Source organism: Ursus maritimus, unplaced genomic scaffold (assembly GCF_017311325.1).
Source record: "Ursus maritimus isolate PB19 unplaced genomic scaffold, ASM1731132v1 scaffold_11, whole genome shotgun sequence".
In the NCBI taxonomy this organism is placed as follows: Eukaryota; Metazoa; Chordata; class Mammalia; order Carnivora; family Ursidae; genus Ursus; species Ursus maritimus.
In genome coordinates this window covers 41781708-41797757 of record NW_024423453.1, presented here as the reverse complement: position 1 = coordinate 41797757, position 16050 = coordinate 41781708, and the positions used below count along the sequence as shown (strand labels likewise).

General features: G+C 40.2%; 1 protein-coding gene across 1 annotated transcript in view; it reads right to left on the bottom strand.

Moving 5' to 3' along the window:
• MND1 (meiotic nuclear divisions 1) overlaps nucleotides 1-14292 on the bottom strand; it is a 62468-nt gene extending 48176 nt beyond the window's left edge. Inside the window, exons 1-5 of the mRNA XM_040625486.1 lie at nucleotides 14260-14292; nucleotides 12325-12561; nucleotides 12066-12215; nucleotides 5768-5827; nucleotides 1862-1919 (exon numbers count right to left, since the gene is read on the bottom strand). Coding sequence (XP_040481420.1) covers nucleotides 1862-1919; nucleotides 5768-5827; nucleotides 12066-12215; nucleotides 12325-12561; nucleotides 14260-14292 — 538 coding nt within the window. The remainder of the gene's footprint in view (nucleotides 1-1861; nucleotides 1920-5767; nucleotides 5828-12065; nucleotides 12216-12324; nucleotides 12562-14259) is intronic.
• Nucleotides 14293-16050: the final 1758 nt, after the last annotated feature.

Sequence of the window (16050 nt, the reverse complement as noted above, 5' to 3'; positions counted from 1 at the left end):
AAGAAGTACAAAGTGAAATGAAATATCAAGGATTCTAAAAATGAACACACAGTTCTGAGAAATGAATGTGAATATAATTCGGCATAAACTTTCCTGAAGGCACTTTGGGAGTAGTATGTATTAAATGCCTAAAACTACGCAAGACCTTCTTTTCTTTTCTTTTTCCAAGTGTGGGACTTGAACTCACGACCCTGAGATCAAGACCTGAGCTGAGATCAAGAGTCAGATGCTTAACTGACTGAGCCACCCCGGTGCCCCAAGTCTCTATTTTCTATTCTAATTCCAGGAACATTTCCTAATGAAGTAGTAGGAGATGTGGAAAAAAATGTAGGGGTGAGGAGAGAAAGGGATGAATAGATGGATCACAGGGTTTTTAGCGCAGTAAAAATACTCATCTGTGTCATTATACACTTATCCAAACTCACAGAACGTATGACAGCACGGGTGAATCCCAATGTAAACCATGGACTTTGGGTGATTATGATGCGTCAACCGTAACAAATGCACCACTGGTGAGTGATGGTGACAATAGGAGAAGCTATGCATGTGGGGGAGCAGGAAGCATACGGGACATCTCTGTACCTTCCTCTCCATTTTGCTGTGAACCTAAAACTGCTCTAAAAAATTAGTTTTTTTAGAAAAAAAATTTATAGATCGCATGGTACTCATTAATTTTAGCAGCAAAATTTGGGAACAACCTAGCAGTTCAATAATAATGACAGGCTATACAAATTATAGCACAGTAGGTGGTCCCAGAATGAAACATTAGGAGATGCAGATGTTATATGTCATTTTTTTAAAAAAGCAAATGACATAGGGAAATGTAGATGATATAATGCTATAAGAAAAATACATGAACACAAAACTGCATATGCAGCATGGTTCCCTCTGGGGGGAAAAAAAAAGGACAGATACATGCATACACAGACAGATAGAACCTAAGAATAAGACATCGAAATACAACCAAATGTTAACAGAGGTGACCCCAGAAAGAGGGCTTACGAAAAATTTGACTTTGATTATATACTTTATAATTTTCAAATCTGTTAAACATGTATAGCTTATATAAGGAAAATAAGGTTTAAAAAAATAAATATATCATATGTAGTGGGTTTAACAGTGACCCTTCAAAAGATAACTCCCAAAGCCCGTGAACGTGACCTTATTTGGAAAAAGGGTACAATTAAGGATCACGGGATGAAATCATCCGCTTTAGGGTGGGTCCCAAATCCAATGACATATGTCCTTATATGAGACAGAATGGGAGAAAACAAAGGGGATTCAATGGGAAAACAGAGGCAGAGATTAGAATGATGTTATTAAGCCAAGCCCTGCTGGCAGCCACCAGAAGCTAGGAGAGAAGCATGAAATAGATTCTCCTTCAGCATTTCCAGAAGGAACCAATGCTACCAACACTTCGATTTTAGACTTCTGGCCTCCAAAACTATGAGAGAATAAATTCTACTGTGGTAAGCCACCAAGCTTGGGATAATTTGTTAAACAGCCACAGAAAACGAATATACCATGTAAAAATACAAAGTCACATTTAACAAATACGTGAACATATTTGAACAGTTTTTTCTTCTTTTGAAGGAAATTACACCTGTAAATAAATGTATTTGTGTACGGATGTGTGCATGCATGCGTGTGTAGGTGTAAGTATGCATGCATACTCCACTGTAATTTTCCTAAAGCAGACACTCCATTCATGAAAATCATGGCCATGGCCCAAGGACATCATATAAGGACTTTCACAAACATTCTTCATCTCTAGAAATTTATGTTTTCATAAAATGAAAGACTAGTGCAGAAAAGATGACCAATATTTCCCAAAATATCTCAGCCCATCTTTGATACTCACTAATGCCTTTCTCTTTGGGAGCAATCTTCTCCATGTCTTTCAGTTGAAACACATCTTTCTGTTTAAAAGAGTTTGAAAAGAGACGAAAAACATGTATTTATCTTCTACTAATATATTTATATTTACCATACCTATATTAGTAAAACACTACTATAAAAGCTGTGTCTGGTAATGAACAGTGCAACAGAATCAAGCATTTTAGATCTAGAAGAAACTGCAATTATTCTGTTCAATACCTTCAACAGAACTTAAAAGGGACAGATATTGCACAAATATGCAGTTCTTTAAAGTAAAGGGAGAGAAGAATGTAAAGAAAATCGTCCCAATGAAGTATAAAGACTACTTAAAATGAATTCTTTAACATGAGATAATCACCTTCTCTGACGCTTTAAGAAAACACAGTCATTTGCTTAGCATATATCATATGCCACAGATTTGGCAGTTCTAACTAAAAGTACAACAGGCAGTTGTCAAGATTTGTTTCCACTTACGGTTTCACGGAAGAGCTATACCTAAACAATAGGAAAATTATAAAATTCATGGCTGCCTATCAGTGATTCACCTAGACAGGTGGCATGTCCACCACGTGCAAAACAAAACAGTATGGGAAGATAAACATGCAGAATATGTAATCTTGCTTGTAGTTGGGAAAAAAAATCTATGTAGAACACTTCTTTATTCCTTTTTTTTTTTTTTAAAGATTTTATTTATTTGACAGAGAGAGAGAGCACAAGCAGGGGAGCTGCTAGCAGAGGAAGAAGTAGGTTCCCCGCTGAGTAAGGAGCCCGATGCGGGACTCGATCCCAGGACCCCAGGATCATGACCTGAGCCGAAGGCAGAGGCTTGACTGAGCCACCCAGGTGTCCTGAACACTCTATTCTTGTACTAAGCCTTGGTTGAAGTGGTGAAAAGAGCTTAGATAACAAAAGTGAAGTATCTGGAAATACTCGAGTATTCAGTAATTATAACAGAATTATTGTTTGTTTTAATGGAAATCCAGGCTCTATTTCTTCTAAAATAAACTTGAAAAGGTAACTTCAATAGGATGGAAATTAGACTTCATAAAAATTTAAAACTTCTGCTCATGCAAGGGCACTACTGAGAAACTGAAAAGACAAATACTGACCAGAAAATATTCACAAAACATAGCTGACAAAAGACTGGTACCCCACATGTATAAAGAACTCCTTTAAAGTGCATTCCCTCCCCACCCCACCCAAAATGAATACATAAATGGATAAAGGAGAGGACAGATGAATATATATCTGATAAAGTAAGTAGAGTAAAATGTAAATAGAATCTAGGTGTTGGGCATATAAGTGTTAACTGTAAAATTCTCTCATATTTTGTAATAAAATACTGGAAGAAGTAACTTCATCTCACTACACTTAAGATTCAGTAAATCAAGGAAAATACTGTCACTGGTCTTAGAGTGTGAAATCAATTTTGCACGTCTGTAAATGAATCATCTAAAGGTAATACTTTAGGGTCTCAGAAAACATGAAATGAATTACTGCTTTCAGACCTCTAATGCATTTTTAAAAATCAATTAATCAAATCTATTTGCAAACATTTTAGATTCCCTGAAAAAAAAATATGAACTCACTGAGCCATCTGCCTATAAGTGGTCATCAAGGAAGAGCCCCGGACAAGCTGCCCTTGTGGGATTGCTGTGTAAATAAGTGGGCTTACGAAGTGCTAGCCTCAGAACTGAAGTATGGTCACTTAAGTGAACAGAGAAAATGATCTTAAGGAAATATTAGTTCTCCACAGTATTAAACAGAGGTAATAAGGGAGAAATGAACGTAATGGGCTCTAGCCCTTTATATATGTACGTTTGTGTGTGTGTGTGTGTGTGTGTGTGTATATATATATATTTTTATAAATATATATATTTTTATAATATATATATATATGAGTAAAACCATGTGTAAGATACCATGGAAGGCACACAGTTATAAAGCTAGACAACTTTTAATTAAGTACTTATGATCTGGACATTGTAATGATTTACATGGATTATCTTATTTAACCTTCATACCAACACTGTCAGCTGGATACAATTATTACCATCCTTTTTAAGAGACAAGGAAACTGAGACATAGGTCAAATACTTGCTTAAGGTCACAAAGCTATTCAGTAAAACAGATTTCAGGTGCAAGTGCCCCCTCATTGCTCCCACGCTATTCTTAAGTTTTTCTATTACATTAGCAACTTCAAACACACACACACACGAATGAATATATAGGAATATATGAACTGAAATCAATCTACACAATCAATTTTTAGCTTTACATAAAAACTCAGTGACTACTGAGCTTCTGGAAGTTGCTAATACTCATCGGTATCATGTTATTAACTGATAGTAGGGTTGAAAAATTTGCAATCTGAAACAGCCAATTTTGATACTTGAGAAAATTAACAATATCATAAAGGACAAAATAATTTCCCCCACCACTCTCTCCAGCTTTCCCCTGCCTAGTAAGAATTAAATCTACTTTTCTTGCTGAGACCACAGGAAAAATATTCAAACTCAGCAGAATAGTCATAATCTTCACATGGAAGCTTCATCAATTTATCTAATCATCATTATTCTTTTTTTAAAATATTTTATTTATTTATTTTAGAGAGAGAGAGAGAGTGTGTGTGTGAGCAGGGGAAGGCACAAAGGGAGAGGGAGAGGATCTAAAGCAGACTCCGGAGCTGAGTGCAGAGCCCAACACCAGGCTCAATCTCATGACCCTGATATCGTGACCTGGGCTGAAATCAAGGGTCAGAGACATATAACTGACAGAGTCACCCAGGCACTTCTTCCTAATCATCATTATTAATATGATACTCTGTTCTGAATTGCCAATAACTTTTGGTAAGTCATTGCAGGCAGGTAACATTAGTAAGATTACACTTAGAGGGCAGTTTTTAAAACAAAGGTCCCCAGAATGTTTTGCTTGTTTTGCTGAAAATCTGCATTATCAAAATGAAAATGTCAAGTATTATCATTAATTATCTTATTAATTTCATATTCTACTTCACCATTTTCTCCCAACTTCTTCACACCTGTATGTAATGAAAGTAGCCAGTGGGTTGGAGCCAGACCAGACTTTGAAGGTCCTGTCAAGTACGAAGCTAAGACAAAGGAAGTTAAAGTTCGAGTTTTTTGTAGCCTTAAGATTTAGACTTGAACCTGGAAAGAAAGGAGCTACGTATAGCAACATGGTAAAAAAACAGCCTCTAGAGCTGGGTGCCTGGGTTTGGATCCTGGCTCTGCCACTTAGGACCTGAAACTTCAAACATATTTCCTGTTAGTGGCAGGCACAAATATCTGGAATAAACTAAGGTGGCCTACGTACCATGATACATGTGTTACACTACAGACAGATTCATAAACAGAAGGAGGCAGGATTCAGCACTGCCTCTAAAATCAGTTGTTCCTCCCTGGATCTGAATCCTGGTACTACTGCTTTTATTTTTTGAGATTCAGGGCTGGTATCTTATAGGCTGTGTATCAGATGTCCTCATCAGTAGAATGAAGATCATAACAGTACTGATCTCACAGAGTTAAAAAGGATGGAATCAGATAACCTACACCAAGTCGTCGGATCAATGACTGGCACCTAGGAGGCAATCAGTAGAGGTCAACTATTAACATTATTTGTAGGCAGAAAGGGGACACAATCAAATATATGCTTCAGAAAGGTCATTCTGGACAGAAGTGAACATTGGGATAGGATTCTTTCTTACTCCATAGCTTCACAGAAACAAAAACTGTTTGCAGAATTTCATCCATTCTTCAGGAAATTAATCAGCATTGACATCTAATGAAACAGATACAGTTAAACTGTGAATGACCTACACTTAAGGAGAAAATTACATAAAATACTAAAAATCTTAGAGAAAACAACTCACCGTCTCAAAAAATATTTCCATCATGCGGGCTCTCTTCTCCTCTGCACTCAGTCCTTTTTTCTTTGACTAAAGCACAAAGATAAAAAAGTAAACACTGCATTAAAAAAAAAAAAGAAAAGACACTATATTTTAAAACAACTTGGTCTGAAACATTACCTGAAATGTTATGGTCTTGTCTGCCAATGGGTTTGAAAACTCTAAAGACTCATTTTAACTACTGTATTCCAAGCTTTGTGGTTAGTGCTGCCAGTGTAGTAATAAGAACTGGGGTTGAGACAGAGCCTGCCAGCTTACAGAAATTCAATATTTATCAAATGATCCAATGATAAGTCACTGTATTTACCTTCAAAAAAGTTACAACTTTACAGAGAAAACAGTCATAACTAATAAATGATGAAGAGGTCATTGCACAAATTGCTACCAAAGACAGAATGAATTCCACCCTGGGGAAGGCTGAGGCCTATCTAGGAAGGCTAGAGATGAAAAGGATTTGGGAAGTCGAGAAATGGTGAGATGGTGTCCTGGACAGACCACACACAGGCACGATGTTATGGAAGTACATGGAATGCTCCAGAAAGACAAGCACCCAGGGACGACTGCTGTGTGGTGCGTGGAGAGGGAGTGGCAGGTAAGGTGAGAAAGGTTGTCTGGGGCCAGATCATCGGACTGTCCAGCCCAAGGGCATGTACGTTATTCTAGACAATGAGACTCTACTGAACAATCTCTAAAGCAGGAGAGTGACAAGATTAGAGTTACGTTTTAGTAAGTTGACATTGAGGAGCATTGTGGAGGGAAGGCTGGAGGATGGAAAAACCTACCCAAGTAGAAAACGGAAGCCTACTCCAAGTTACTATTATTCTAGAACTACAGTTTAGCCAATTTAAAATTAAGATAATTAACAGGTAATTAAAATCTGTTGATAATGAATTTTACTATATACTGTATTCAGAATATATACATAAAGCTGAAATACAAAATTTTTTTAAAAAGCCAAATTCCCTCAAGGTGAAGATTCACGGAAAACAAAAGAGAGAACTATCATCTCTAGTAGAGAATTCCACACTAATGTTTAAGTGATCTGCATCTTTCTCAAAAATCACACAGGAGTATGAGGCAACATAAATTGTTCAGTAAGAACTTTGAAACACTTTACACCACTTAAAAGAGCAGACATAAAAAACAGAGACTGAGTATTCAGTCCAACCGAATACTCCATTAGAAAATGAAAGCCTACAATAGCTGGCGAAAGGGGCTTGACACTGCCATTCTGAACACATACCAGAGTACACCAGTCTTTATGCTATGCACACAACCTAGATACCCACTAACTCATTTTCACAGCAATAAAATGATCAGGTGTTCCTTGATGAGTTGTGTGGGTAAAATAAGTAGGCTTCAAGTGGATATTTCTTTTTTGTCTGTCTGCTCTCAAACACTGCAGTTCCCCTGGGGTTCTCTACTGACCCCCTCATCTCCTCACACCTTTTCTTTGATTTCATCTGCGTTTATGGTTTTAACTAACACTTATGCTGAATCCTCAAATCTTTACATCAGCCTCAAGAATGCTCCTGAGCTTCAATCTCAAGCGTCTACCTGCCTGCTGGACAGACTTCAAACTCAGAGGGTTTACACTGAACTCTTCTTCTCCCACATCTACTCCCCAAACCTGCTGTTCTAGATCTTGAGCTCAGTACTACCTTGTTAGCCAAGCCAGAGGCCTGGCGGTCATCCCAGGTTCCTGCACCCCTCTCACTCCACATCAGACCAATCACCGAGTTCTGCCAGTTTTGGCCACACTTTGTCCCATCCTCTAAGTTCACATTATACCCTGTCAAGAAGCAAATGTAACCATGCCTCTTCCTTGCTTAAAATTAAAAGCCTTCAGTGGCTCTGAACCATCCAGAAGTATCCAATCACTTACAGTGATATACAAGGCCCTTTATCACCTGTCCCCAATCTACTTCTCACAGATACCACTCTCCACTTCAAATTTTACTGTAACAGGGAGAGTTAAGCAACTTGAGCTGTAATACAAAAACTAGAGAGTCCCTGACTTACCATCGTTTGACTTTTTCAACTTTACGATGGTGTGAAAGCGATACACATTCAGTAGAAACCATACTTCGAATTTTGAATTTGACTCTTTTCCCAGCTAGTGATTGGTGGTATGATACTCTCATGGTGCTGGGCAGCCACGGGACCATGAGGTAAACACCCGATACACTTACAACCATTCTGTGCCCACATACCCGTTCTGTTTTTCACCTTCAGTACAGTTTTCAACAAGTTACATGAGATAGTCAATACTTTATTATAAAATAGACTCTGTCTTAGATGCTTTTGTCCAGCTATAGGCTAATGTGTAAGTGTTCTGAGCATGGTTAAGCTACGCTATGATGTTCCATACGTTAGGTGTATTAAATGCATTTTTGATTTAATGATATTTTCAACTTACAATGGGTTTGTCACCGTGTAACTCCCTTGTAAGTTGAGAAAGATCTGTTTTTTTTTTTTTTTTTTAAGATTTTATATATTTATTTGCCAGAGAGAGAGAAAGCACAAGCAAGGGGATCGGCGGGCAGAGGAAGAAGCGGTCTCCCCGCTGAGCAAGGAGCCTAATGCGAGACTCAATCCCAGGACCGCAAGATCATGACCTGAGCCAAAGGCAGACTCTTAACGGACTGAGCCACGCAGGCGTCCAAAGATCTGTACTTGTAATTCTCCACCCCCAGCATGCTCGTTCCCATCTCTGTGTCTTTAAAAACCTGTTCTATCTAAAACAGCTGCTCCTCTTGCCTATTCAAAAACTTCAAAAAGTCTCCCAAGGTTTAGTTTAAGCATTCTGTAAAAGAGCTTCTGTGAGCTCGCAGGACAGTCTGAGTGTCACTCCATGTGTTCCAGAACACACCTTCATCAAATCCACTGGTATACTTGTCATTCTCAGCCGACTGAAAACTTCTTCAGAACACGCACTGCCCTTGCCTTCCTCGAGCTTAGTGCTAGCTTAGAGCAGACACAAAGGCCAGCCCTTGACTTCGAGGCCACGTATCTAAAACTCTAGCCCTAAAATTTGAGACTATTCAGGCTCCCAAATCCCACAACACCCACTGCACTCCCATAAATACAACACAGGGTAAATTAATAATAAATTCTGCGGCAACCATTTATTGCCTTTCTTGGAGAGATAAATCATAGAAATCTCAGGTAGGCAAGCTCCGAGAAACCACACAGACCTATTCACTAAACCCTGAGTCGAGAGCTAGCATTCAATACCGCTTTAATGAGTCTCCCTCCGCACTGGCCTCAGCAGTATGAGAATAAACCAAGCGTGAAACTCAGTTAAGAAGGCTCTTTTGGCTCATTTCTCTAGTCCAGTGCGTTTCAAACTGCCATCAGAATCATCTCAGGAGCTTTTAAAAAATACTGATGCCAGGGCACATTCCATTTGAACTGAATGAGAATCTCTGAGACTGGTCTGGGCCTGGATGTTTTTAAAAGCCTCTCCAGGTGCTTTAACTGGCCCCAGGATTGAGGGAACACTGCTTTTCTCACCCCAGAATCTAGAGGCGGCTCAGGGGCACTGTGGGGCAGTGAGGATCCCTTTAGGACTTCAGTCTGTGGCTGCATCAGTGGAAAACAGATCCAAAGCTTGAGGAAAGGCTCCTAATGTTTTGGTATTATTAAACAGCTCCCTGGAGAGACTCGTGAACTCCACAAGAGTCTGCCACCCAGAAGCAGACAATGAGGAGTCTATGTCCTAGAGCCACACAGTTTTAGGAAAGCTCTTATCACTCAGTTAGGTGAGTGATGAAAGTTACTCAAGAAATACAGATGAGCTGGAACATCCATTTACATTGTTTTCTGGCTAATTTATTCGTTAGCCTCTTCTATAACTAGAAATAGTTTTTATAATTAACCGCAGTAGGACAACAGCATGGCCAGAATTAAAATAACTAATGTAAAAGAATGCCATGCTAATTCATATTTAGAAATTTCTCCAAAATGAAACATGAGAGACTATGGACTATGAGAAACAAACTGAGGACTTCAGAGGGGAGGGGGGTGGGGGAATGGGATAGACCGGTGATGGGTAGTAAGGAGGGCACGTATTGCATGGTGCACTGGGTGTTATACACAACTAATGAATCATCGAGCCTTACATCGGAAACCGGGGATGTACTGTATGGTGACTAACATAATATAATAAAAAATCATTTAAAAAAAAAAAAAAAAGAAATTTCTCCAAAAAAATCAACAAGGGCTCATTTAAGAACATTAAAGAAAATCTCCTGACAACATAAGTTAGAGATGCATTCAAATTAGTAAGTAAGGGGACTCAAGACTTGAGCTGAGGACAACAAAACTTTCCGGCTGACCAACACACAGCTATCCCCACTTTTCAGAAGACCTACATTAGTACCTGTTTTCACTAATCAAAAGAAATCGTAAGAGCATTTTCACTTGTATGAAAAAAGGCAAAAAGTGAAAAGTGTTCAGCGTTTGTTTTAGGAATGGCTCCGCCACGCTCCTTCCCCGGGAACTACATTCAGCATCTCAAGCATAAGCCACCACAGCTTTGAACTGGGTTGGTGAGCATCTGTGCTGTATCTCAATTTATTTTGTGCATCTGTTAGCAAGATGTGTCCTAAGGTATCTGAAAAGCCTGAGAGAAAAAAATTTTTTAATTAAGCCTAAGAGGTTATTTTTTGGGTCTAGGAATGCTTGAAAATTTTTTCCATATAAATTAATTGTTTCTTCACCTTAAGCCGTTTCCGATTATGAAAGTCTTCACAGGAACACTACTTTCAAAGAGTGGGGGAAACCTGTATTTTAAACCACTTAAAAAAAACCATACACCTAGGGGGGCCTGAATGGTTCTAACCGAACCAGGTGTCTGCCTTTGGCTCAGGTCATGATCCCAGGGTCCTGGGATGGAGCCCAGCATTGGGCTCTCTGCTCAGCAGCGAGTCTGTTTCTCCCTCTCCCTCTGCCGCTCTGCCTGCTGGTGCTCTCTCTCTCTCAAATAAAAAAACAAAACAAAACATACCAAAAAAATATATATCTAAGGAACCTTCTCCAATTAGGAATTACAGATTTTGTAAAATCAGCCCTGTTTACCAATTACAATAAAATTTTGAAAAATTAAAAGTAGATGATATCTGTTGCCCTCAGAAGTGGCACAGTACATTGCATTTCTCCAATTCCAAAATTATGCCTGGATTTATAACTGTTTATTCACGAAGCCTTCCCAAATCAAAACAAACAGCTATTAATTCACAATCAGGAAAGAGAACAAAGGTTTGCCTTAATCAACATAACTCTAAACTTACTTCTTGAGCATACATTAAAAAATAGGATGTATCTCAAAGTTTTATTCTCATTTATTTCATGTTTCTTCATTATCCGAGGTAAGCATCTGAAAATAGCTCACAGCATATTACCATTTAGTATTAGAAGGTGACTCATATGTAAAGAAGGATTAGGGAAAAGGATAAAGTTAATGCATTTGTGCGGCACAGTTCTCAGTAGTCAGTTTATCAGGCCAGTAACGATGAGAAACATACAATCACACAGCACTGGTAACAGATTTAACTGTGGTCCTGCTCGGTGTCTGAGACCATTTTCTGCGCAGGTGGCTGCGTTGTTAGTTTAACCACAAAGAAGCCGTTATCAGTTGTAATTACATCTGGACAAGTATCTTCAAATAAATATCGTACAACCTAGACCCTTGCCCAGCAAAATAACGGCCACTTAACTAAATTAAGATATCAAAATCCTAGTTCCATTTAATTAGATGTTGATTCTATGCCAAGAGAAGCAGAAAAAAATGACATGAAACTGAAGGTTTATGAAAATGATTTGATGAGGTGGAAGACATTAAATTCACCGAGATAAAAGGTCGATCTGGAATCTTACCAGGACTTAACCTATCATGGCATTCAAGGAAGGCTAATTCAGTGCTTCCCTACTAACGGGACTAACTCCCTACCATCGATTCCTCCCCTTTAGTGAAAAAGCAACGGATTTTCAAAGAAATCTTACTGGCATAAAAGACTCTCTAGGTTACTTCTGAAATCGTGAGCCATTCAGAAACGTGCTCCACAAATTACAGTACATGGCACCCCTCAATTGTCGAAAAACAAGAGCCATTAGGATCCAAGGCGCCGGTCCGTCTCGCTCACACCCTTCCCGGTTCTTCCTAAGAAGCTGCAGCTTTGGCGGCCGAATCCCGGGAGCCCGGGGCTCTGGTTCTGAAGCGGCTCGTGCTCTGACCGGTCACTAAGTTTGTGAGACACACCCGGTCACGTTCACGAATGCTCCTCGGGTGTGCTCCGAGGACAGCGCGGGGTGCGGCGGGGCGGGCCGGCCCGGGGGCGCAGGGGTCGTGGGCCCCGCGCCGCACGCGCCCCAGCCTCTGGGATCGGGCCGCGTCGAGCCGGCGGCCCTTCTAGGGGAGCCAAGCCCCGGATTCCCCCCGGGGCCCCACGCTGGCGAGGGGCCCTGCGGCCCGGAGACTGGGGAGGCTCAGGACCCGGGAGCGCGGCCTCAGCTCTTACCATGGCGCGGTCGGCGGGTCTTCCGGTGGCCGGGCCGGCGCGCGAGGAGAGGGGCGGGGCGGACGCGAGGCAGGCCCGGGCGGGTTTGATTTTGGCGCCGCCAGGGCCGCGGGGCGGAGCCGCGATGAGGACGAGGTGGGAGGGAGGCGCTGGGGCGGGGAAGGACGATCTCCGCCCGGACGGCGCGCGGCGACCCCTGGCGGCGGTGCCGAGCGGCCGGCCCGGGAGGGGCGGGGCCTGCGGGGGGAGCCGGGGGACTGGGGGTTCGCGCGCCTGGTGTCTGCGCTTGCACCCTCCTCTTCTCCCTGGTGTAGAATGTGACTCCGTTTTCTCTCTTTTTTTTAGAAAGTCTTGAGCCCTTACTTTAGTGCGCGTTTTCTTCGCGCTGCAGAAACCGACCTAAGTGTGCCTTAAAAAAATAGAGGAGGTTTGACCCTGGGGACGGAAGCACTACCCTCCATCTACCTGGATTTGCCCAGTCTGGGGCCTACTTTCTTCTCTCTCCTAATGTTACCCCACTTCTCTGCAACCTCTCTCCACTGCTTTCCCACAAAATCACTTTGTTTGTTTGTTTTCCCCTTAGGCTTATTTATACTTTGTTGTTTTTTTAAATACACAAGAGAATGAATTTCAAATGAAAACTGTCGAAAACCTGCTACCTCACGATCTGACAATAGATGGGGATTTGGGTCTAAAGCTTGGGCCCCTTAGCCTAAAGGTGCTACAAAATTAACTCAGACGTGTCAACTGTTTTGAAAATTATTGCACGTTATTTTGAACCATCTTAGAGCATACCAATTTTATTGAGAGCATGAAGCGTGACATCTAAAGTGGGAATTTGTATCTCCTATTGCTTCTTTAAGAAACGGAAGCAAAGAAGGTATATATTGATTGCTTAGAGTTCCATTAATTTAGTTTTTCTACAGTGTATTACAGTACAATATGATTGACGGTACATCAGATGATTTTAAGATAGTAAACGGTAGCCATTTAATACGTGTTTTAATATGTATTAGAAAAAGTATAAGTAACATATTACACTCTGAATTTCTCATGCATTGCTTTGGATATGGATGAAATAGGCCTATCAGAAAAAAATGAAAGTGATATTTAAGAAAAATATCAAGTAACTGCACTGGTGATATCTAGATTTGACAAAAATCATAAAGGTGACGTTTGTGGGAAGGCTTTTCTTAGTCGGCTCTCAGACCGCCATACCTGTCCCTCCAATAGGAGCCACTCTTCTTCACTTGGCTTGCTCTTACCCCCCTTTGGAAAGTTCAGATGTAGCCTTCAGGAATCTTTTTCTGTGTTTCCCCACTCCCACCGCACAGCAGATAGGGTCCCTTCTGTGGTACGCCGTGAGCAATCTGCAGTTTTATCATAGCACCCCCATTCATTTTAGAACAGTTTTCTTGGACAGCTTCCCTGTAATATCAACTCCTCTCTGTGACAGAGTTTAAGCCAACCATTTCCGTATCACCAAGACCTAGCACAGTGCCCAACATATGGTAAACACTCAGTAAATGTGTATTAAATAAATATACCAGGTATTTAAGAACATTATATCAGTAAATGTGTTATTAAATAAATATACCAGGTATTTAAGAACATTATGTCAGTGAATGTGTATTAAATAAATATACCAGGTATTTAGAACACTACCTCTTCGTTGACTTAGGGATTTCTTAGCTGTCCACTTCCTCAGCCCCGCCCAGCGACCCCTGCCACCCTCCACTCCTGGCAGGGGACCTGGGTACAAGCCTGGAAGAGTCTGAGTTGAGTATGAGTCGCTTTGTGGGGCCCGAGGTGCCCATGAGGGTCTGTATTTACCTAGCAAGTATCCCTATGCCCAAGAGTATGTGTCATTAGATAGCGAATGAAAACCACCACCATGGGTCAAGAGGCCACAGAAAAAGGGAAAAAGCCTTTTACATTCTTTTTGGGGAAGGGCTCCTGTATTTTCATTTTGCGCCAGTCCCCACAAATTGTTATGTAGCCAGCCATATATATATTTACACATTTAGAATATATATATATATATATATATATATATATATATATATATATATATATATATATATATATATATTCATACATTTAGAATTATATTCATTCATTTAGGTCTCATCCCAGTAGAATAAAGCTCCATGAGAACAGGGACTTTTTAATTTGCTACTATTCCCTAGTGGCTAAAACATACTAGACTCCACAAATATTTGCTAGTGAATGCATATAAAAGCAGCTCCTGGTATTATAATTACCTGGCTTTGTTCACCAACCAAACTGTAAGCTCTTAAGGTTACAGGCTTTGGTTCATCTTTATATCCCTTACACCTACCCTAATCCCCGGTGTATCACAAGTGCTTAGACATTTGTTCAATGATGACAGCAATGACAACAGAAGACAGTAGAGTCGGGTAGAGGAGAGAATGTCATCTGCCCTCCCCGCCTCTTCACTTGGGCAATAATAAACTGCAGCTTTAATTGAACTCATCTGCTCTGGAATGGGGTGCATCTGGCTTTATGTGAAGTGAGTCCTCAAAGGACAATATGAGATATGCTTAAACGTGGAGCAACCGGCTTTTGTCAGGAATGCCACACTCTCTGCTTCTGAGAACTTCCAAAGAGTCCATGATGGCAATGGTGCCTGCTTGGTTAAAAGGAAAAAGAAATGAAGAATAGTAGCGGGATTCAAGAGCACTAATATTCAGTTACTAGTTGGCAGTGTCCCATTTGGCCTTTTTCTCATTTCTGTTTCATCTCTCCTTCCAAGACTGACTTAGTCACCTCTTGTAGACTTATAATCTATTACAGATTTTTTTAATCCTCGAAAAACCAAATTTTTATTGTGTCCCTCCATTGTTCACAATGGAGACTCAAAACATAAATTTTAGTATTCATTCCATCACAGCAAAATATAAATCAGAGACTTAATGAAAAATCAAAAAGCTTATCAATACATCAGGAAAAAAAGCTGTATGCGTATATGTAAGGCTATGATTTATTTACAATCAGTGGAGGACGAGAGTCCTCTATAGAACAGAAGACCAAATATCAAATCCACACACCATTCAAGATTGAGAGCTTATCGCTCCTCAAGTCTCATAGGGAATATCCGGGCCTGTAGGGAAGTGGCATTAAAATGACAACTTTGACATTATGAATAGAGACCAATTTAAATTTTATTCAATTTAAGAAAGATGGAAACTAACCTTTGAAAGGATAGGACATAGCTGATAGCCCATGATTTGTACGTCCATCAGGTTCCTTTACAACAGAACCTCCAGGGGACCGTCCGACATATTCTTTAGATGTTGTGAGTACTGCTTGAATGCTTGGCCGTCAGCTTGATGTCATATAAAAATTTTTATTGTAATGAATTTTAATTAACTTTTGGACCCTGAAGACAGTAGTTACAGTGCGGCCCCTTTCTAGATCTTCACCCCCTAGAAATGTGACTGCCATGATTTCCAGAAGGTCCCTCTTATGATTCTTTAAGCATAGTGATTTTGGTCTATTTGACCTTCTAAATATATGTGCTAGGCATACACGTCATGGTTTTCCAAATTCCTATCTAAGATACATCCTTAAATGCTAACCAGATTATTGGTATCATAAACAATAAAAATTTTACTACTTTAAACAGTTTGGTGGAGGTATTGATATCTGCCACATATTCTAGAACATTTCTTCATTTCCCTCTTCTAAAAAAGCAAACAATAC